At 44.1% G+C, this 23,935-nt stretch overlaps 2 protein-coding genes across 2 annotated transcripts in view; both read right to left on the reverse strand.

Annotated features, from left to right (window-relative positions):
• The window catches only part of LOC110497937 (zinc finger protein 536), a 41,626-nt gene extending 32,415 nt beyond the window's left edge, over positions 1–9,211 (reverse strand). The window contains exon 1 of the mRNA XM_021574419.2: positions 9,026–9,211. The gene's annotated coding sequence lies outside the window, so the exon portion shown is untranslated. The remainder of the gene's footprint in view (positions 1–9,025) is intronic.
• A 2,035-nt stretch (positions 9,212–11,246) lies between these two features.
• On the reverse strand, positions 11,247–23,700 carry LOC110497945 (unconventional prefoldin RPB5 interactor 1). Its single transcript, XM_021574433.2, has 10 exons — positions 23,307–23,700; positions 22,207–22,241; positions 21,845–21,923; positions 15,223–15,358; positions 14,048–14,139; positions 13,640–13,899; positions 13,221–13,485; positions 12,972–13,123; positions 12,521–12,761; positions 11,247–12,159 (listed from the first exon to the last, which is right to left on the reverse strand). Exons 1-10 carry the CDS (start codon positions 23,376–23,378, stop codon positions 11,977–11,979), a joined length of 1,515 nt encoding a protein of 504 aa, XP_021430108.2. The 5' UTR covers positions 23,379–23,700; the 3' UTR covers positions 11,247–11,976.
• Positions 23,701–23,935: the final 235 nt, after the last annotated feature.

Here is a 23,935-nt window from a genome sequence, read left to right on the forward strand (position 1 = left end):
AGCTAGCTGTCACCATGTGTTGCCAATAAAGCCAATAGTTTAATGAGGCAGCTGTTGGATTTTCACTAATCACTCTACCCTGATTACTCTGATGAGTGGATGATGCTCTTAAATGATCACCCTGCAATGAAAAAAATGTTGCAAAATAATTATTATCTCCCTAAGTACTGCAGCTGCACCGCCTGCAATAATTACAAATAGAACAGGGTGCCTTCTATCATACCTTATAATCACTTATTATTATAAGAGACAATGCTGAGTGAAATCATGGTTTCTGTTGGCATGCATTGAAACGCATGGCTTTATCGTGGCTTTTTTTTGCAAAATAAGTACTCATTTGACCAAATAGTTATCAATATATAACACCATATTCACTGTATTACAAGTAAAAACTAGCAGATCTATTTTGCTCCAGCAGCTAGCATAATCTGTCTGCTCGCAAATTCACCTGTGGGAACATGGCAGCTCTCAACACCCGACAACAGAAAGCATTGGCAGCTACTATCCGAGAGATTGTTCGTGAGGACATTACCTCGACTTGCAATTAAAACCGGTAAATGAATCTCTTGCACTGCTCACTTCTAAAGTGGATACCTACTCAACTAAAGTGGAAAGTTTGGAGACAGTGGCCAATGTGACAGAGGGTCGACTCAATGATATGGAAACAACACGAACTAAGCTAGAAGGGGAAATCAATCTCCCCCCAAAAATAATCACTCAAAAATCATTCCAATAAAATAAATATGTTGGTCACAGGACTTGAAACTGGTGTGGAAGCGGGCAACCCAACTTCCTTCATGAGCAATATTTTCTATGTACTGTTTGGGCAGGAGAAGCTGGGTCCCATGCCGCTGATAAACATTGAGCACCGCACGCCCGTGTCTTCTCCGCAACGGATCCTGGTGTATGATTGTACGAATCCAATGTTTTGAAGTTGAACAGCAAATTGTTCTCCTCACAGCAGAATCGGGGGCTCTGACCTATGCTGAGAAGAGGATCAGCATCTAGCCAGATCTTAGTGCAGAGCTGCTGAAACAGAGGGCGACCTACAACGAGGTGAGACCCCAGCCACACAAGCCAAACCTGAGATGCGGCTTCATTCACCGGGCAAAACTCATCTTGACCTTCCCGAATACAACACATGTTTTCCACTGCCAAGGAGGCTTAAGACTTATTGGAGAAGCACATCAAGCCCAACACACAAGGAGATGAAACGACAGATACAGACTATCCCTTATTTGACTGGCTCCATATTCAGGTATGCTATCCATGCACAATGGCTATGATGCTGCCCTCAGCATAAGACAATGATGACACCCTCTTAATTGGATAAAAATAACACTATTATTATTACAATATTGCTGAACATTGGACATCGTTATTATTATAATGCCTATGGTACAGGACATTTAGATAATGATAACACCATGCCAGTTAATGAACAATGGACAAGATATTGAAGTGTCATACAGACTGGGGCTGCTTCCTTGTGGGACTATGGCATCCCTATATGGGATAAATATGGCAATGTAAATTGGAAGCTTGGTCAATAAAAACTTTGTAAAGTAAATATCTAATGCTGAGTGGAGCAGGTCTGTAAATACAGTATTCGACAATGGTAACACATTATTTGAGTGCCTACATAAAGACTTCATAAGACATTCATATACTGTTAATAGCCCATTCATAAGCAGTGCATACGAAAAGCTTATATCAACACCCGCAAGATATTTAATGTTTTTTTTCACAGTAATGTCATTTATACTTCAATTATAATTAACCCTAATTTATGGAATTCTTAATGGGATTCATCATAAAATACCTGCTTTGGTTTTCACAATATCTAGTCAGAAGTCTTTCAGCCATGGTGTTGTGGTATTGACAGTGCATAATGTGTGAAGAACCCTGATAATCAGTGCAGGGAGGGTAGTAGACTTCATATCGGATCCCCTTGGATCTGTTGTTGCCCTCACCCATCCCCCTCACCCAGTATCGGCCTGGCAGAAACAATTAACATTTCCATAAAAACAATTCTCTGCCTCCAATAGTCCAATGCAATTTGTTTTCCATCTCTGTTCATTAATCATTGTTTAAGTTGGTGAGCCCTCTTATACTCTCTGCCATCTGCACTCAGCTGTGTTACCGAGATGACACCTCGCCTCTTAATCGAAGCTGACAGCCAAGAAGACGCCTGTCCAAATAGCTTTCTGCATACTGTATGTGCACCCCTTCTCCACTCAACATCCCTCATTCCTGCCATCAGGTAAAAGTCGATGATTCAACGGATTCTAATTCATCTAAGAGGTGTGGTCACGCAACGCACACACAAGGCACACACACACATGCACATGAAATGCACTTTCTAAATTATGACATGCAAAGCTATGGCTGCTCGTAAAGGGAAAAAGAGAACAACAAACGCAACGACAAAGGAGTCTCTTTGTAACGCCTCCTACCGAAGGTGGCTCCCCTTCCTGTTCGGGTGGTGCTCGGCGGTCGTCGTCACCGGCCTACTAGCTGCCACCGATCCCTTTTTCCCTTTTCTGTTGGTTTGGTCTGATTTGTTTCACCTGTTTCTTGTTTAGACTTTTAATTTGGCTATTTAAGTCAGTAGGCCCGCCTGCTCTTCGTGCCGGCTTGTTTATTCCCACTTTGTATGTGTGGTCGTGCGATCTCGGTTTGGTTCCTGTTTTGGGCATTTGTTTTATGACGCTCAGTTTCGTTATATATACTATTTTGCTGGTGCTGAATAAAGTGCTATTCAGAACTTTCTGCCTCCTGCACCTGACTCTGCACCCACTACGCCTAAGATTGTCACAGAAGCCCGCACCACCGATGGAGTCAGCAGGAGCAGCGGCCACCCCCCTTCCATCGATGGAGGAACGCGTTCTCCATCACACCACCATCCTCCATCGGATAGGGTCAGCGATGGATCAGATGATGGAGAGAATGGACCGATGGGAGAGGAGTGGCCTCCCCACTTCACCTCCGGCTCCTCCAATCGGACCACCTACTCCACCCCCAGTGTCCGGCTCCAGCGCACTTCGTATTGCGCCTCCGAGGGAGTATAATGGAACGGCGGCTGGGTGCCAGGGGTTTCTCCTCCAACTTGAGTTGTACCTGGCTACCGTTAGGCCGACTCCCTCTGGGGAGGAGAGTGTGAGCGTCCTCGTCTCCTGCCTGACAGGCCGAGCTCTGGAGTGGGCCAATGCTGTCTGGAATGGCCCAGACTCGGCGAGGGAGAATTATCCAGAGTTCACCCGCCATTTCCGGGCTGTATTCGACCACCCTTGGAGTTCCAGACCTTGGCCGCTGGGGCCGGGTGGAACGACAGGGCCCTGATGGACAACTACCATTGCAGCCTCTGGGAGGACGTCCGCAGGGAGCTAGCTTGTCGGGACACCACTCTCCCTAGACAAACTTATAGACATGTCTATTCGGCTGGACAATCTGCTAGCTGCCCGCGGGCGTTCAGAAAGGGTCCTGTCAGTTCCACCTCCTAGCCCTCCCGCTCCCATTCCTATGGAGTTAGGGGGGGCTCCTCCTGCACCAGTTGTGGTCGGAGAGGACACATGGTCGACCGGTGCTAGAGGAGTCCGTCTGGGAGTCGAGAGGGCAGGCGGAACACTTCTCGGTCATCCCAGGTGAGTCAGCATCAAACTCACCCAGAGACCCCTGTTGGTCACATGTTTGTATACATTTTTTTCCTTGATTTTTCTCCCTCTTCCCAGCATAAGGCGCTAGTCGAGTCAGGTGCAGCTGGGAACTTTATGGATCACGGACTCGCCCTCAAGCTGGGAATTCCGCTGGTGCCGATAGATCCCCCCTTCCCCATGCACTCCATAGATAGCTGGCCATTAGGGTCAGGGCTGGTCAGGGAGGCCACTGTTCCACTGGACATGGTAACGCAGGGGAATCATAAGGAGCGGATTAGTCTCTTCCTTATCGATTCACCTGCATTTCCAGTGGTGCTGGGGGTTCCTTGGCTGGCCAGTCACAATCCCAGGATTTCGTGTAGACAGGGGGTTCTTCAGGGGTGGTCAGAGGAGTGTTCAGGTATGGGAGTTTCCATACCAGAGTCCAGACCAGGTTTCCACTGTGCGCATTCCCCCTGAATATGCCGATTTGGCTATCGCGTTCTGTAAGAAGAAGGCGACTAAATTACCACTTCATGGACAGGAGGATTGTGCGATAAATCTCCAGGTAAACGCTGCGCTTCCCAAGAGTCACGTGTACCCATTGTCACAGGAGGAGACGTTGGCTATGGAGACATATGTCACGGAATCTCTGGGACAGGGGTACATTCGGCCCTCCATTTCACCCATCTCCTCAAGTTTCTTTTTTATGAAAAAAGGAGGGACGTTTGCGTCCGTGTATTGATTAGAGGTCTCAATTCCATCACGGTGGGGTTTAGTTACCCGCTACCTCTCATCGCTACGGCGGTGGAATCATTTCACGGGGTGCGGTTTTTCACAAAACTGGACCTCAGGATCTGGTGTGTATTCGGGAGGGAGACGAGTGGAAAACCACGTTTAGTACCACATCGGGCCATTATGAGTACCTCGTCATGCCGTATGGGTTAAAGAATGCTACAGCCATCTTTCAATCCTTTGTAGGCGAGATTCTCAGGGACCTGCATGGGCAGGGCATGGTTGTATATATCGATGATATCCTGATCTATTCCGCCACACGGGCCGCGTATGTGTCTCTGGTGCGCAAAGTGCTTGGGAGACTGCTGGAGCATGACCTATACATCAAGGCTGAGAAGTGTGTGTTCTCCAAATGAGCCGTCTCCTTTCTGGGTTATCGCATTTCCACCTCGGGGGTGGTGATGGAGTGTGACCGCGTTAAGGCCGTACGTAATTGGCCGACTCCAACCACGGTGAAAGAGGTGCAGCGGTTTTTAGGGTTTGCCAATTACTACAGGAGGTTTATCCGGGGTTTTGGCCAGGTAGCGGCCCCCATTACCTCACTGCTGAAGGGGGGGGGCGGTGCGTTTGCGGTGGTCGGCAGAGGCTGACAGAGCCTTAAATCGGTTGAAGGCGCTGTTCACAGATGCACCCGTGTTGGTGCACCCGGACCCTTCTTTAGCGTTCATAGTGGAGGTGGACGTGTCCGAGGCTGGGGTGGGTGCCGTGCTATCACAGCGCTCGGGTACGCCACCAAAACTCCGCCCCTGCGCTTTCTTTTCGAAGAAGCTCGGTCCGGTGGAGCGTAACTATGATGTGGGGGACCGTGAGTTGTTAGCTGTGGTAAAGGCTCTGAAGGTGTGGCTTGAGGGGGCTAAGCACCCTTTTCTAATCTGGACTGACCACCGGAATCTGGAGTATATCCGGGCAGCTAGGAGACTGAATCCGCGTCAGGCAAGGTGGTTGAAGTTCTTCACCCGATTTAGGTTTACCATCTCGTATAGACCAGGCTCCCTGAATACTAAGGCCGACGCGCTGTCCCGTCTCTATGACACGGAGGATCGGCCCATCGATCTAGGCTGGTGGCACCGGTGGTATGGGAGATGGACACGGACATTGAGCGGCCGTTACGGGTGGAACCTGCACCTCCAACAATGTCCTACAGGTCGTAAGTAGTGCCGCTTGGTGCTCGTGATCAATTGATTCGGTGGGAGTCTTAGGGGGAAGTACTGGTGGCCCACCTTGGCTAGGGACGTTAGGTTCTATGTCTCTTCCTGTTCGGTGTGCGCCCAGAGTAAGGCTCCTAGGCAACTTCCTAGAGAGAAGTTACAGTCCCTCCCCGTTCAACAACGGACGGTTTTCTAAGTCCTGCCGTCTCCTCCCGTTGCCCGGTCTCCCTACGGCCCTACAGACTGCGGAGGCTCTATTTACCCACGTCTTCCGGCACTTCGGGGTGCCGGAGGACATCGTCTCTGATCGGGGTCCCCAGTTCACGTCCCGAGTGTGGAGGGCGTTTATGGAACGTCTGGGGGTCTCGGTCAGCTTGACCTCTGGTTATCACCCCGAGAGTAATGGGCAGGTGGAGAGAGTGAACCAGGAGGTGAGTAGGTTTCTGCGGTCGTATTGCCAGGACCAGCCAGGGGAGTGGTCAAGGTACGTACCATTGGCGGAGTTAGCCCAGAACTCACTCCGCCACTCCTCCACGGACATGTCACCATTCCAATGCGTGTTGGGCTACCAGCCAGTCCTGGCGCCGTGGCATCAGAGTCAGACCGAAGCTCCTGCAGTGGAGGAGTGGGTGCAGCACTCCAAGGAGACCTGGAGGGCCGTTTAGGAATCCCTGAAGCAAGCAGGTGGAAGGCAGAAGAGGAGCGCTGACCGCCACCGCAGTGAGGCCCCCGTGTTCGTACTGGGGGATAGGGACTGGCTCTTGACCCGAAACCTACCCCTCCGCTTACCCTGCCGGAAGCTGGGGCCGCAGTGTGTGAGGCCCTTCAAAGTCCTGAGGAGGATAAACAAGGTTTGTTATAGATTACAACTCCCTTCCTATTATCGTATTAACCCCTCGTTTCATGTGTCTCTCCTCAGGCCGGTGGTAGCTGGTCCCTCCGCCCCCTCTGGACATCGAGGGGTCCCCGGCGTACACAGTACGTGCTATTCTGGACTTGAGACACCGTGTGAGGGGCCTGCAGTACCTCGTGGACTGGGAGGGGTAAGGTCCGGAGGAGAGGTGCTGGGTACCGGTTGGGGACATCTTGGATCCGTGAATGTTGAGGGATTTTCATCGCCTCCATCCGGATCGCCCTGCGCCTCGCCCTCCGGGGCATCCTCGAGGCCGGTGTCGGAGCGCTGTGGGAGACGCACGTCAGGGGGGGTACTGTCACGACTCCTACCGAAGGTGGCTCGCCTTCCTCTTCGGGTGGTGCTCGGCGGTCGTCATCACCGGCCTACTTGCTGCCACCGATCCCTTTTTCCCTTTTCTGTTGGTTTGGTCTGATTTGTTTCACCTGTTTCTTGTTTAGACTTTAATTTGGCTATTTAAATCGGTAGGCCCGCCTGCTCTTCGTGCGGGCTTGTTTATTCCCACTTTGTATGTGTGGTCGTGCGATCTCGGTTTGGTTCCTGTTTTGGGCATTTGTTTTATGACGCTCAGTTTCGTTATATATACTATTTTGCTGGTGCTGAATAAAGTGCTATTCAGAACTTTCTGCCTCCTGCACCTGACTCTGCACCCACTACGCCTAAGATTGTCACACTCATACATTCCACAATTTGTTCAAGCTGACAGGAGTGTTTTTATCCTGTTAAATTAGTTCTCTGTTCCTATGCAAAACTATTGTTTTCCTGGATTTGGGAGAAAGATGATTAATGATTCACTGTTTAGTATCCTTGAGGGAGCTGTGCTTTTCATACCATTGCCTCATAGTTCACACAGACTTAAGGCCATGGAACTGGCAATATGCTTGGAGAGTGTTGTTAATCATAAACCAGGTATTAAAATGAAACTTCACTATCTTAAGATAAAAGTAACTGTTAAGAAAAGAGTAACAGATTGGATGGTTGCGCTTTCTGAACTCCTCTGACTGGATAACAGCTTGGCCACTGTACTGCTGAGGACCAGAGGGTCCAGACAAACACCTCAAAATACTTTTGCTGCACTTTTTCAAAGTGATTTAAGCCAACCAGAAAACAGCTTAGAATTTTTGGGAGAAAATCCGACTTATGATGATGGCAAGAAAGGGCCAAAAAGCTAATTTGGGCTGTTCAGTTGAGCTTGGATTATAGATGTTCAAATCAGGTGCTTGGTGTTCAAACAAGTGATTCCATCAGAAAGTTGCCATGTAGGTCCTCTAACAGCACTTGTTGCATAGTAAAGAGAATAAGATACGAGCACATGACTTGACATTGATTTCAGCTTCACTCAGCCTCACTCTGATTTTCTCCTTCCTGCTTCACGCACATTTACTTGCATTTGATGAAAAAATACCCCTACTTGGATTCTGCATCATAATAGAAATAGCAGTGAGTTAAATGCTTTTCTAACATAAGCACAATTCCATTAGCCTGGGTGCCAGTCTGTGTTCTGCTCTCTTGACAACTTCTTTAGGGAATTGACAAACTCTGGTATACCGGCCCCATCATAATGAACAGATAATACTGCAAACTTTTTCAAATCAAGACATGTATTGCTTTTCACAGCTTGCTTATTCTCTCATCAACAACAAACACATTTATCAACTAGCTCCAGTTTTTGTTTTTCTAATAAAGTGCATTGCGGTTAAATTATGTGTAAATTCCAAGGCTGAATATTTAATGTTGATTGATCATACTGGCTGCCACCCACCTGCTCCTCCTCCTGTCCCCTTGGAGCCTGAGAGAGGAGAACTCTGGAATGGAGAGAAGCAGAGCATCATGGACTCTCTTAGCTCACATATGACAGATGGGGCATCATCGCTTCACCTCTCTATCCAGGTTACGGTGACAAGAGATGATATTTTATCAATGTATTTACAGTACACACTCACATAACCTCTGCATATCACCATTCACGTTACACACATTATTATAGATATCAGAAGTCTGACAAACATCCTTGAAAAAACGTCTTTATATCCAACAGTCCGTCAGCCAAAGCCCTCAACTCAATTACTACTGTGGATCATTTGATATGTGGCGTATTGAAAATGAGTATTTACTGCAACAGATTATCTTGGATGCAAAGATCACAGCAGGCTGTCATTACACTATATCACAGAGTGAGAGAGAAAAAAAAACATCAGCCTATAAACAGTGTATTTTGACATGCATAAGGACCTGCTATTCAACCACCATATACAATCCTATTCTATCCATTCAACATGACTTATGAAACATTCACTTTACATGGGCCTACACTATCCTATACTTTTCTTAATTTTTTTAACGATATTTCCCTTCTCTTAATAGCCTACTGTCATTGGCAATACCAGGGGCAGCCAACCTCACCATAAGGGTTTATGCATGCATACAAATATATCTGAGAAACCATGTTATTCTGAGAAATCATCATTCGGAGAAACTGAAAGTTAAGTGTTGCAGGAGATTCTAAATATTTGTTGATATATACATTTCCTTACCTGGGCATTCAGATCGGAGGGTGTAAAACCGCAGCGCGTATTGGACTCGAAGTACAGCTTAAGTTCAGTCAGTGACGAGTGATGAGCTGTGTCTGACTTTTCCTGTGATACTGCGCTAAAGGATAACAATCAAATCAGATCTCCGTCAACATCCTTCAACTATTCATGCATGCGTTCGAAATAAAGTATGGAAGCATATGAGCTTATAGTTTAATTTCTGTGGGAAGGAGGGGATATGACCACTTCGAGATGTGCGTGGGCTCCCCCATCTGGTAGTTGACAAGCATTGTAGGCCTCCTGTTCCTGCGTAAATTACGCATAGGTTATTTGCGTCTCCAAATCCAAGATGATCAACTACTCCTTTTATTTAAATTAGGCCTAGTCATCATGATGCACATAGCATTCTGTTAATTTTTGCACTGTACAAACGTCACATTTTAGTGGGTTATTTTAAATTAGGCCTTGTCACTCACTTTGCACCAACATTCTGTACATTTGTGCACTGTAAAAACGTCACATTTAGTAGACCTGGCCTAGATTATTTTAGGCAAACTCTTGTGACAGACACAGGAAGAGGTTTGGTGCGACTGTGTTATATGGCCCACCACCTTTTCATCTTACTCTCTCCAGTGTGTGTGTGTGTGTGTGTGTGTGCTTGCGTGCGTGCGTGGATCCTGCTCCTTAAATCCAAAATGTAGCCCTGTGACCTCAGATTGTTCCTTCTCCAAATATTTATAATGAGGATTTCAGCCACTCTGACCCTTTGTAAAACATAATGAATAATGCAGGAGTGATGCTTTGCAATTGTTTCAGGCGATCGGGAAAGCTCTGACTTGTGATTCAGCTGTATAAGTGCTTAGAGTGCTCAGAGGCTTCTTTTCAGAAATCTTAATTGGATGCGTGTAACATCCATCACACTGCTGTCATCCCAATGACTTTCTCACTGGATTATTTTCAAATAGAGGGAGGGAGTTAATTTATACAATAACCACACTCACAATATATGCACAAATTGTGCATACATCCTCAGGCATTCTACTTATTTATTATAGAAAATGTATAGTCAATGTACTGACGTTAGTTTTTGTTAGCTGCTGGTGCACTCTGACACCATTTACAGAGGTCTTTATTTCAAATGAACTATTTGACCTAAGATTGTTTGAATGTTAAATAGATTCAAGAACAAGTGAGTGTGTGCATACGTATAGTATAGAAACATGTTGATTTAATACTTCAGGGGATATTTCATAGACCAAGATTATGCACAACTACATTTAAAAGCAGCAATTCTCTATAGAACATAGTTTTAAGAAGGAGGAGTAGGCTTTATTTTGGTCCATGAAACCGGCCCAGGTGTACAGCAAGGAACAGTTTAATGCCCCATGACATTTGTAGCAGGGAGCAAGAGCCTCTTCTCTGAGCATCTGTCTGATCAACAATACCTGCTCGTCTCTGCAAGGAGATCCTAAATGACCTAACTCTTAAATCCTCTTTAAACCCTGCAATGTAGATCTCTCTGTTGTTTTCAATTATTAACGTGTTCCTCTAGATCTCTTTGAAATGTTAAGTACATGTTCCAACATATACCTTCAAAGCTTTTTAAGTCCAATGATCTGTGTCTAGCCAGCGCCCAACCATGTTAAGCATTAGCTAATCTGTCTCATGCTACCTGGATAGATTTTTCCCATTGCAGCCCTAATCCTGACGAGGGGGAATCAACTAAGGACCAGTTTAAAAGCTGCTTATCGAACCCTGCACTCTCGCTACTTAGCGAGCAGCTAGTGATAGCTTTTCAAACTCACAAGGTGCAACTTTAATTACAGCGAATCTGGAAGGATGGAGCTCACAGATGCAGAATTCCCAGCCGACACAGCAGCCATATGAAAAGGTGGTACAAAAATAGAGTTGGCAAGTCATTTTACATAGGAGAGATGATCTATTGCTGATCATTGTGGTTCAACATTGTCAATACATGTGGCATACCTGTGTAATGGACAGGACAGACCAACACGTACATCAGCAGTGGATGGCCATCCTATCACATCTGACCATAGAACATCAGCCGTCATCTTGGTTATTTCCCGACAATTGGTGCATGTTGAATAGTTGACACTCAGCAGGTTTTCTACTGCGTACGTACAACTTTTCTGTTGGTCTGTCTTGTTCTTAGTGAGGATAGGAAATAAGGTTTGAGAAAATCTACCCAAAGGGGAGTAACACCTGACTTTGTCCAAAAATCTTTTATTTTAATTCCAGTTTACAACAATATTTATTTTTGACATAAAGCTGGTCACAGAGGTGGACATACATTCAATAGGCAGGTACAAGGGGATTTGAGGAAATAAAGGGAAGTTGACATCTGACCCTGTCGTAGAAAAGGCAAGAGATGCAGAGTATGTCGTCTTAGCATAGCAGGCAAAATCATGGATCAAACAATGAATAGAGTTGTAAACTACTGGCTTTGTCAGAGTATAGTCAAGACACTGACACAAGATCAACCACCATAAAATGTGCACCTAGGCAGTGTTGACTAATGTAGGGCCATAATGTTGGAGGATGAGGGCTCTAAATAAACGACCTCTTTACTTAAAAACATATTGCGGTGAAGTACTAATTCATAAATAATGGGGTTATTTGCTAAAAAGCTTGATGTTCCATTATACAAGGCAGGTAAATGGTTAAGCGTGAGAGTGTTGGGTTGCTTTCTCAACAAAGTTATGCTTTGTTGAGAAACAAAGTTAGGCAAATTGTTTATATTGCAATGTGTACTAACAGGAAAAGCATTATGAAAGAGAAGAAGAGAGGCTTGAAGAGTGATGCCAAAAAAAGAAGAGGGATGGCAGATCATAGGGTGGGTTCACGGTCTGTCCAACTCAAAAAAGTGTTGGCATAGAAAATCAATGTTAAAAAAGGAGCCCGTAGTGTGGATCCTGGAGACTGGCTCTTCTGGGTCACTTCTGCTTCAGCCGGGCAGTTTTGAACTTGGACACCCTCTTTGGGGCCTCTTGGGGGGCCTCGGGGGCCACCTCCTCCAGTTTCCTCTCTGGGATGGTGGGCAGCACTGGCAGAGCAATGGTGAATTGGGGGGTCGACAAGGGAATGGGCTCCTTCTCAACCACCGTGCCTGAAAAGGCCTGGATCAATGACAAAGAATAAGATGGCGGTTAATGTGATGCTGTAAACTTGGCAGGACATAGACCACTCCTGCTCTAAGCATTTATTTAAGTTCAAAGAAATTGTGAACTAATCACCCCTGTCTCTTGCACGTTTTATACCGATGATCGTATTTATTGCACTGTACATTTAAATCATTATCTCTCATGTTTCTTGTCTATTTATTGTATCTGTGCCGGTTTGTTGTATGTGTCTGAAGCACGGCTGTTGCTGTAATAAGAATTTCCCTAAAGGGACAAATAAAGTTGTTGGCACTGAATTGAAGATCTTTACAGTATTAGAATTTTGATGGAGTATTGAATCAGGACCAGCTGAGTTTACCTGAAAGCTGCTGGTGGGATGTAGGAGGACCCCGGTGGGGCTGTCCTCCTCCGTGATGCCGTCACTGGTGTCGCTGTATGTGTTCTCGTCATGGCTCAGAGTGCGTCCAAACGTCCGCCGCTCCTCGAAGTCGGCAGCGCTGCTCTCGCTGGTGTCACTACACACACTGCTCTCTCTGCTCCGGGACTTCAGGATTGACTTTCTGGGGATAGGCTCGCCGTTCTTCACATCCACAAACAACCTGACAAAAGGCCACAAACATACACCCATTATACCCAATCAGATCACAGAACTTGTTAATAGACAGACACCATACCAAATCAGAATAAAGAAATCTGGAAACATTCAGAGTAAACACCATTCCATATGCCATTTTTACATTTGATCCAAAATGTTGCCAAAAGTTCATACCAACCAAACATTTAACGATTGATGTGTAGCCTGTGTGTACCTGTAGAGGTCTGTGGGCGTAGTGATGTTGTGGAGCCCGTGGTGAGAGTGACCGTTGCTGGTGCCGTTCTTCTTTTTCCTCTTGGCTTGCTGCTTCTGTTCTTTCAGCTCACTGAACTTCAACATGGTGTTCTTCCCTGTGTTTATCCTCACCTGGAGAGACAGAGGGAGGTGAAGTACATTGATTTACATAGCTCAAATAACATAATGGTTGACTGCGATGAGATTAATACGCTTCATACACACTGACCTTCTTAGGTTCCACCGTATGAGAGAAATAGATGGTAGGCAAACAGTCGCCTTCCTCCTCCTCTGCTTCATCTTCCTCCTCCTCCCCCTCCCTGGTTGACTGAGCTGTACTGTTGAGTTGGCTGCCGTTGTAAGGCACAAACGCCCTGCCTTTGCTCCTCTCATCATGTCCATTGACACGATGATGGCTGCCGCTATCTCCCTCCTTCTCTTCCTCAGAGGATGTTGTGTCATCGTTGCCATTGGTGTCTGCACTGTCAAACCGTCTGAAAACAATAGAAACAAAGTATCAAGCCGGGAGAAATCTAATCTTCACTATATTTTGTAATGAAACACAGGTGTGAAGGTGGATAGAGTGGCGCTGAATTACTCCTCAATTTGAACATTATGCATTTCGTGTGTGTGTGTATTTAACTCTACCGGTGATGCTCCTCTTCCTGCTCCTCCTGCGCTTCCAGCTCATCCAGTCTGGCCCATAGCTCCTCCTCGGACAGCACTCTTCTCCTGCTCCCTCCATCTCCCTCTCCACTGCCCTCTTCGTCCTCCTCCTCCTCTATCTTCACAACAGCCTCCATCTTGGGCTTAGAGTGGGGCTCAAGAGCCACACGCAGCTTTCCTTTGCTGACCATTTCTTCAATACTTCCAACCTCTTCTCTGATGTCCACATAGTCCCCTTTAGCCTGAGGAAACAGAGAAGGGTATAAGTGTGTGTGTGTGTTTAAAATATTTGATCATATAAATAGATTTTCTGCACAGGGAGTTGTCTATCAGATAAGCTGGCTGAAGAGCATCCTAAAAACTCTTTATTATCACTGTAATTACACTTACGCCTGAGAGTTTTTCTAGATCCTCTGTAAACCCAACTCTGGCTTCAAAGTCCTTCCTCGTCTTGTGCAAGTCATCCAGCGCACTATTTACATCTAAAAAACAAAGCACAAATATTGTGTGATGGAATAGAAAAATCCGCCAGCAAGGGGTTAAACTCTTAACACAGTAAAAAAAAAGGAAAATTATGACAAACAGTTCATAACATCGCATGCCCTCGGTGCTACTTCGGATCATTAAATCTTCACAACAATTAAACCCCCGTTTGCTAATGGCAGCAGGGGCACCGTTGCCATGGCAACAGCGAGCCTTCAGCCGTACGTCTCGAAACGTTGGGGAAAGGTCAAACGCGGACGGCCTGACAACTCAGCGGGGCTGTTTGACAGATCTCAGCGATCCATGTTTGCATTATGGCACTTAGTTGTGTAAAAGCGGCCTGGGCAGGGTCAGGGGCAGGGAAGGTTATGTCACATTCACGCTTCAGGTAAACACCAGTCTAATAATGGCCGCATCATCATCACACATTGTTATTTAGGCCCATCTGACGCTATATATTAAAGAGATTTTTTGGGTGCAGAGTGAATACCAAAGGGGAGTGAAGGGGAAAAAACTATATTTGGCAGGAGGGTTTAAGTCTGGACATATTGTGACAAAATAATTGCAGATGGCCAAAATCGATGAGTAACCAACAAATAGCAATCTGAACATAATTCCGCATTTTCAATAGAAATTTGCAGTATTGCAAATTATGACCAAGATGACTGTGTTATTACTTATTTGCTAATGCAAATGTAATTTGATACATAATGGTCCATCAGAAAAAATGTATCAAACATTCTAACAACCCAAGTATTCACAAAATAAGTAGCCATTCAACTTTTAGTTTGAACTGAGTGATCACCTCTTTTTCGGTTTGTCCATGACAACAACACCCCTGCTGTCCATGACAACAACACCCCTGCTGGATGAACCGTGGTAGTGTTGAGAAGACATTCAAAACATGACCTCAATCTTTCTCAATAAGAATTATCACTAGCATACATTGCGAAACAATATATAGGCATTCAATTGAGGAATTCTCTCGTTTTTTTAAATAATAATAGTTATGTGGGTGTCAGAGTTGGGCATGGTGCCATGGTATCTGAGAAAATTCAAAATGGCTTCCAAAACAAACGCACGTTTCTTCCTGTGCTCCACGAGCTTCTGGGCCTGCTTGGCAGAGCACTTTGCAAACCAGTTGTCCCCCAGCAGCACGGTGATCTCATTGGTATGGACCAGCTTCCCAGCCATGAAGGCCAGAGGGCCAAATGGCACCTGTTACAGCAGAGGAGAAGGAGATCAACTTGCATTATTCAAGTTGAGTTCAAGTTTCAACTTGACTTTCAATCATTTTTATTGAATTTTTGTTATATATACAGTACCTTTATTTAACTAGGCAAGTCAGTTAAGAAGAAATTCTTATTTACAATGACGGCCTACCAAAAGGCAAAAGGCCTCCTGCAGGGACGGGGCTGGGATAAAAAAAATAAAAAATAATGTATAGGACAAAACAGACATCACGAGGAGACAACACTACATAAAGAGAGACCTAAAGACAACAACATAGCATGGCAACAACACATGACAACACAGCATGGTAGCAACACAGCATGGTAGCAACACAACAACATGGTAGCAACACATCTTGGTAACATGACAAAATACGGTACAAACATTATTGGGCACAGACAACAGCACAAAGGGCAAGAAGGTAGAGACGACAATACATCACGCAAAGCAGCCACAACTGTCAGTAAGTGTCCATGATTGAGTCTTTGAATGAAGAGATTGAGATAAAAAAAACTGTCCGGTTTGAGTGTTTGTTGCAGGTCGTTCCAGTCGCTAGCTGCAGCGAACTGAAAAGACGAGCGGCCCAGGGATGTGTGTGCTCTGGGAATCTTTAACAGAATGTGACTGGCAGAACGGGTGTTGTATGTGGAGGATGAGGGCTGCAGTAAATATCTCAGATAGGGAGGAGTGAAACCTAAGAGGGTTTATAAATAAGCATCAACCACTGGGTCTTGCGACAGTACAAGTCAAAAGTTTGGATAAATCTACTAATTCAAGGGTTTTTCTTTATTTTTACATTGTAGAATAAAAGTGAAGACATCAAAACTATTAAATAGTGGCGCAGCGGCCTAAGGCACTGCATCTCGGTGCTAGAGGCGTCACTACAGACCCTGGTTTGATTCCAGGCTGTATCACAACCGGCCGTGATTGGGAGTCCCATAGGGCGGCGCACAATTGGCCCAGCAATCTCCTCCAAAATAGCCCTTACACAGCCTGGAACTGTGTTGGGTCATTGTCCTGTTGAAAAACAAATGATAGTCCCACTAAGCGCAAACCAGATGGGGTGGCGTATCCCTGCAGAATGCGGTGGTAGCCATGCTGGTTAAGTGTTCCTTGAATTATAAATAAATCAGACAGTGTCACCAGCAAAGCACCCCCATACCTCCATGATTCACGGCGGGAACAACACATGCAGAGATCATCTGTTCTCCTTGACTGACCTTTATGTCTTAAAGTAATGATGGATTGTCTCTTTGCTTATTTCAGTTGTTCTTGCCATAATATGGACTTGGTCTTTTACCGAATATGCTATCTTCTGTATACCACCCCTACCATGTCACAACACAACTGATTGGCTAATATGCATTAAGGGGAAAAAAATCCACAAATATTACAGTTTTTAACAATCGCTAGAACCCATTTCTCAATACTTAGGTCACTTTTTCAAAGCTCTTCACACAGTAAGTACAGCAGCAGTCTATGTTGGCTAAACTGTGGATCATTTTTCATTGCTTTGGCACAAAATGCATTCAATGACTAAATCTTTCAAATTTCATGAATTATTTTCTCACTCAGACACAAGCACCACCAAAACTCTATGTACCTACAGGCCAATTTGCAAATGTTTACGTACTCTTTTCAAAACTGTTAAACTTAAGTTCAAAACCTAACATAACACAAAATTGAATAAGACAGCAATATGCTACATTTCTACAGTAATAGCGTATTGAAATATATTCCAAGTATAAAAATGAAATACTATCAAAACAATTAGACCAACCACAGCTGATTCCCATTGTAGCTGAACACCTACTCAGGTGTTAGTCTTTCAATTTCATTACCATCTACACAAAGAGGGACATCATATGAATAATGCTGTAATGTAAACATGGACCCAGCCAGAGATAGAGAAGTGGCTGGGAGAGGGAGGGAGAGGAGTACATGTGCGTGGTGGAAGAAGACTGAGTGGAAGACCAAGAGCTGTAGTCTCAGATGAGATTAGGGATACTATAATTGATCATGTAATAAATCATGGTCTATCAATGAGAGAGGCTGGTCTGAGAGTGCAGCCAAATCTGCAACGCTCAACAGTGGAATCTATTGTGGTAAATTTCTGGCAAAACAACACGTAAGATGTCCATTCTGCAAGGGCACATTCTGCACATTTCAAAAGTAAATTGAGCAAAGCCTCCAAACCCACTTGTGTGTAATTGTTTTTGTATTTCTGCCTATGACACAACGGTTACATCCCACAGGCGGGAGAGGTAGGATTTTCACTGCTGTGCAGGAAACTGTAATCGTTGATATGGTCATCAGAAACAATGGCATAAAACTCACAGAGATTCGGGACAGAGTGTTTGCAGACAACATTACATTTGGAAATATTCACAATGTAAGCATAACAACTATTTATAGAGTCCTGAAACAACATCAATTCGGGATGAAGCAGTAGTTGTTGTTGTTGTATACTGTCCCCTTTGAGAGGAACTCTGAAAGAGTCAAGCAACTCAGGAACCAATATGTCCAGGTAAGATGACTATAAAATACAGAACTGGTTTTGAAAAACCAAACAGGGCAGAGGCACACATTAGGTATAATGTAAACTACCGTATTAGCCTAACTCTTATGTTACCTTGTGGATTTATTTGAGAGAGTCATGGAGATTGAAGCCAGGCAAAAACACAGAAGCGAGGAAGGAATGTGATTGGGAAAAGAGCCACAGTGGATGTCCCGGGCCAGAGGGGTGCCAACATCACAATGTGTGCAGCAATATCCTCTGATGGATTGTTGTTACACAAAACGCTAATTGGGCCATACAACACTGAGCATCTCATTTCAATCCTGGATGACATCTATGGAAGGGTTGTGCCAGGTGAGAAAAGTGTTGCAGTGAGGCGAAATCGGCCAACGTTTGTAATTGTATGGGACTATGTGGCATCTCACCACTCACGTGCAGTCACCAAGTGGTTTGCAGTTCATCCCAGGATGGTGTCCCTTTTCCTCTCACCTTACTCTCCATTCCTCAACCCCATAGAGGAATTATTTTCCTCATGGTGGAAGGTTTATGACCACATGATCAAATGTCCCTCCCGGACGCAATGAATGCTGGATGCCTGGACATATCTGCAGAAGATTGCCAGGGATGGAACAGGCATGCCAAAATATTATTTCCTAGGTGTATTGCCCAAGATGACATAAGATGTGATGTGGAGGAGAACCTGTGGACTAGCATTTCTACTGTATCTGTAGATGGTGTATGTACAAGTTCTTGTATTTTGGAATCACTCAATGCCAAAAAATTACATAAAACATATTGAAGCATATTGCACCATATCTGATTCATTCCTGTAACATATACTGCAGTGAATTCTAAACAGTAGAGAGGTGTCATTCTTTTTTGGTAATGCTACCTGTTGTTAGTGTTTTTAGGTCATTGTTTTTCGTGTGACAAAGTATTCTTGTTGGGTGACAAACTTTGTCAGTGTTATGGAATAATGAGTTAATCTGAGACATGTATGGAGTGTTTTGGTAGTTTTAGTGAATTTTGGATGTGAAATTAACTGCTGTGCCAAACTGAAAGTTGGTTAGGAGAACTGTGTAAAGAGTTTTGAAAAAGTGACCAAAGTATTGAGAAAGGGGTCGTAAAGATTTTTTTTTACAATGTAATTGAAATGCATTCCAGGTGACTACCTCATGAAGCTGGTTGAGAGAATGGCAAGAATGTGAAAAGCTGTCATCAAGGCAAAGGGTGGCTACTTTGAAGAATCTAAAATCTATTTTGATTTAACACTTTTTTGGTTACTACATGATTCCATATGAGTTTTATTTATTAAATGTTTAACTAGGCACATCAGTTAAGAACAAATATTATTCATAATGACAGCCTACTCCGGCCAAATCCTAACCCGGACGATGCTGGGCCAATTGCGCGCCGCCCTATGGGACTCCCAATCACAGCCTGGAATCAAACCAGGTTCTGTAGTGATGCCTCTAGCACAGAGAATGAGTAATGAGTAGGTGTGTCCAAACTTTTGACTGGCACTGTATATTAGGGCAATTTAAACATGGTTCTGCATACTTTTTTTACAAACTAAAAGTGAACCTGAATAGCTGAAAGAAAAGGAGAATAGAAACTGATAGGGAAAGATAAGGCCTTCCCTACAACACACCATGTGTAAACATCTCAAAAGCACCCATCTCGCTGTATTAACTGCTGTGTTTTTGCTCCAGATCAAAAGGGGACAATGGTTTGGGAATTCACTCGACACACCTCATAATAAACTGTAAATAATACCCTGCTATGGAAACTCACTCCCCAGTGCATTTACTGCATTTGACTGGACAAGATGGCGCCGACAGACACAGTCACCCTGTTTTCTAGCCAAATTTGCATTTCACATTTTTTTATTATTTCTTACATTTGTTCAGAAAGTTTCCAGTATAATTTCATACTGCTGAAAAAAATGTTTGTTTTATCCACTTTGTATATGGGTGCTTACATTTATCCTATTTCACACATGTACAAGTTTGAATTGTTAATGTATTTGTCGCTGTTGATAATAGCTAAGAAACCCTCAGCTATTATCAATGGCAACGCTGAAGCAATTAGGGTTAAGCGCCTTGCTCAAGGGAACAGACAGATTTTTCACCTAGTTAGCTAGGCTACCTGCTACGGTTAGCATATATAGTATTCTAGTCATGGCTCATCCTGTACAACTACTGCCATACACACCTTTTTCTAATCATATGCTGTCCATACATTAGATATACACACAGTGCCTTCAGAAAGTATTCAGACCCCTTGACTTTAAAAAAAAAGTTAGCCTTAACACAAAATAGTTTTTTATTTATTTATTATTTTTTAAATTTCCCCCCTCAATCTACACACAATACACCATAATGACAAAGCAAAAACAGGTTAATCATTTTAGCAAATTTTTTAAAAACAGAAATATTACATTTACAAAAGTATTCAGACCCTTTACTCAGTACTCCGTTGAAGCACCTTTGGCAGCAATTACAGCAATTGAGTCTTCTTGGGTATGACGCTACAAGCTGCGCACACCTGTATTTGGGAATTTCATCCCATTCTTCTCTGCTGATCCTCTCAAGCTCTGTCAGGTTGGATGGGGAGCATGGCTGCACAGCTATTTTCAGGTCTCTCCAGAGATGTTCGATCGTCCGGGCTCTGGCTAGATCACTCAAGGACATTGAGACTTGTACCGAAGCCACTCCTGCATTGTCATGGCTGTGTGCTTAGGGTCGTTGTCATGTTGGAAGGTGAAGCGTCGTACCAGTCTGAGGTCCTGAGTGCTATGGAGCTTGTTTTCATCAAGGATCTCTCTGTAATTTGCTCTGCTCATCTTTCTCTTTATCCTGACTAGTCTCCCAGTCCCTGCCGCTGAAAAACACCTCCCACAGCATGACGCTGCCACCACCATGCTTCACCGTAGAGATTGGTGCCAAGTTTCCTCCAGACATGACTCAAAGAGTTCAAACTTGGTTTCATCAGGACCAGAGAATCTTGTTTCTCATGGTCTGAGAGTCATTAGATGCCTTTTGGCAAACTCCAAGCGGGCTGTCATGTGCCTTTTACTGAGGAGTGGCGTCGTCTGGCCACTCTACCATAAAGGCCTGATTGGTGGAGTGCTGCAGAGATAGGAGAACCTTCCAGAAGGGCAACTATCTCCACAGAGGAACTCCAGAGCTGTCAGTGACCATCAGGTTCTTGGTCACCTCCCTGATCAAGGCCCTTCTCCCCTGCTTGATCAGTTTGGCTGGGCGGACAGCTCTAGGAAGAGTCTTGGTGGTTCCAAACTTCTTCCATTGAAGAATGATGGAGGCCACTGTATTCTTGGAGACCTTCAATGTTGCAGATATTTTTTGGTACCCTTCCCCAGATCTGTGCCTAGACACAATCCTGTCTCTGCACTCTATGGACAATTGCTTTGACCTCATGGCTTGGTTTTTGCTCTGACATGCACTGTCAACTGTGGAACCTTATATAGAAAGGTGTGTGCCTTTCCAAATTATGTCCAATTAATTTACCTCAGGTGGACTCCAATCAAGTTGGAGAAACATCTCAAGGATGATCAATGGAAACCAGATGCACTTGAGCTCAATTTCAAATCTCATCACAAAGGTTGCTTTGTCATGATGTAATATTGTATGTAGACTGATGGAAAAAATGTATTTAATACATTTTGGAATAAGGCTGTAACGTAAGAAAATGAGGTAAAAGTGAAGGGGTCTGAATACTGTATATATATTATATATATGCTCTGGACTCTGGACTCTTATTTATATTGCTCGTTCTGACATTTCTTAATAATTTATTTTATTGTGTGTGTGTGTGTGTGGGGGGGGGGGGTTGTCTATTGTTATTGCATTTTGTTGCACCTGCGATAACATCTGCAAATCTGTGTGCGCAACCAATAAACTTTGATTTGATAAGAGAAAGATGGAACGTACCATGATGTCATAGGACACCTGATCTGGAAGAGTTTTGAGTCGATCCTCGAGGGTTTCATAGTCACCCTTTACCTTCGCCCTGAAAGTCCAAAGTTTTTTTAATTTCAGTTAAAAAAATGGCACACAAACAAAACATTACACATGCCCTTCCTGATCTACAGGTTATGCCTGAAAGGACACATAGATCTCGTGTTTAGCCTATCTATCTATGTACTATCAAGGATGTAGTGAGTGACTCGTGGTGGAACTAGTAATGTTATCTAGAAGCACAGTAGCACCATAACTCACAAGATGCTGTGTGTATGAGTGGTAGTGGCTGACTCCAATGCCAGGCACTACATGGAATCGCTACACAAACTCACCAGTGCTGGATCTGACCTTCACAGCCTTGCACCACCTGTTGTTAACAGAGTGACAATTATTTAAGTCAAACTTTGCATTTCTATTCTCCCTAAAAAAAACTGACAGAAGAACCCTCTCCATTTTAGTTGTTTACACTTACTCACTGGGGGGAAACAACACAGAAGCAAATTATCGGGAAGTTTAGAGTATTTTGGTTAAACAGCTGTCAAAGATGAATTGTATCGAAATGTAAAAGGATCAAAAGCTTTTCTGAACCCCCCAGTATATACTTACATACACAGGAGCACCAACCTGGGGGCAGGAAGGGGCATCTGCATACTTTGCAATGAATGTCATACCAGGAAGTAGCCTACTACAGTACTACACTTTGGGTAGAAGCATGTCCCAACACATTAGGCCTATGTTTCTATTTGAAAGGCATAAAGTTGCACCCTCCATTGCATACTGCAAGACTCCAATTCTAATGTAACACAACAAGAACATGACTTTGCCAACTGACTAACAGTGGCTCGCTAGCTGGCTCTTTCTTCACTGTTGTCCTGTACTGCATTTGCATTGCCAGTAAATGCCTTTTATTAAACATCATCAGTCATCAATGCCCTACACTTTGGATTGCTATTCGCTTTACATTTAGATAAGATTAAAGTAGTTAGTTATGGATGTTGAATCTAGGTTAATTTTTAATGGGCAGTAGGCCGGCCGCACAAGGAAATGCTTGTGTATTGTTACGTGCATGGTTAATTTGTTTACTTTCCATGCTTTGTTCTTGCTGAAATAGATAAACATGGGTCAATATCAGAGAAATTGACAAACTTGATTATGCATTCTCGATGGTTGTACACAACATGTATTGTCCAGGATCCACGCTGAAATAAACAACAAGCAACATGTGACCGCTACCTCAAGGAAGCTTCTAGAAAAAAAGGCATAAATGAATATGCAACCTGCTGAAAGGGAATACATGTTAGGTCTCATCTCACGAAAATGCAAAACGATTTGCAAAATTCTGTTGTCGACCGCGTGCGTGAATGATCAACACGCACAGCTCACGCTAGCCAGGTAACGTTAGCTACAGTAGCAAGCTAATTCATTGTTTTACCTTTTTATGCTCCACTCGAAGTCTATCAACTCCTTGTGGGACCTCTATAATCATTTTATTTCTCTCAGCCATTTTCCCATGTAATATTTAGATGAAAATGTGACGTTTGTGAATAAAAAACAATGCTCAGGGTTTGTAAGTCCTAAAAAAATGTTTATGAATGCAATTGCAGGTATTCCTGAGAGGCGTTTTCCTATTATTCATCAAAGGGGCAGTGGTAGATATCCAAGATTTCGGGAGTGAAACCATTTCACATTCTCATTTTAGGATTTCAGCATGATCTCCGAAATATCCACGGAATGTAATCCTCAATTGTTCAGCGTCCTCCTCGTCGACCCTGCGCCATGTTCCTCTGCCCGTTTCCCGGTGTACTCTGGGTAAACTGCGCTCAAGCACAACAATGTTGCAAATGCATGAAAAATGATTACATATTGTAAAACTTTGCATTTCACAATAGGCTACAGACACTTTTCCCTTTCTCGCAAAATTGTTAGATTAAACATATTACAAACGGTCTCTTTCCACATTCCGTGAGGTAAATTGACTGTATATATTGTGTGATTGGTTCCAATCCCCCCCTCCCCATTAAATGCCATAATATTTTAAACCCAGAGCGTTAGTTTATATTT

Source organism: Oncorhynchus mykiss, chromosome 2 (assembly GCF_013265735.2).
Source record: "Oncorhynchus mykiss isolate Arlee chromosome 2, USDA_OmykA_1.1, whole genome shotgun sequence".
In the NCBI taxonomy this organism is placed as follows: domain Eukaryota; kingdom Metazoa; phylum Chordata; class Actinopteri; order Salmoniformes; family Salmonidae; genus Oncorhynchus; species Oncorhynchus mykiss.

Excerpts from the sequence above, each read along its gene's own strand:
- LOC110497945 (XM_021574433.2), bottom strand. The coding sequence starts at position 23,378 with ATGGCTGAGAGAAATAAAATGATTATAGAGGTCCCACAAGGAGTTGAT. Across the intron at positions 21,924-22,206 it reads GAAGGTCAGATCCAGCACTG|GGCGAAGGTAAAGGGTGACT; the intron begins GTGAGTTTGTGT and ends TTGGACTTTCAG. Across the intron at positions 12,160-12,520 it reads ATCCCACCAGCAGCTTTCAG|GCCTTTTCAGGCACGGTGGT; the intron begins GTAAACTCAGCT and ends TCATTGATCCAG.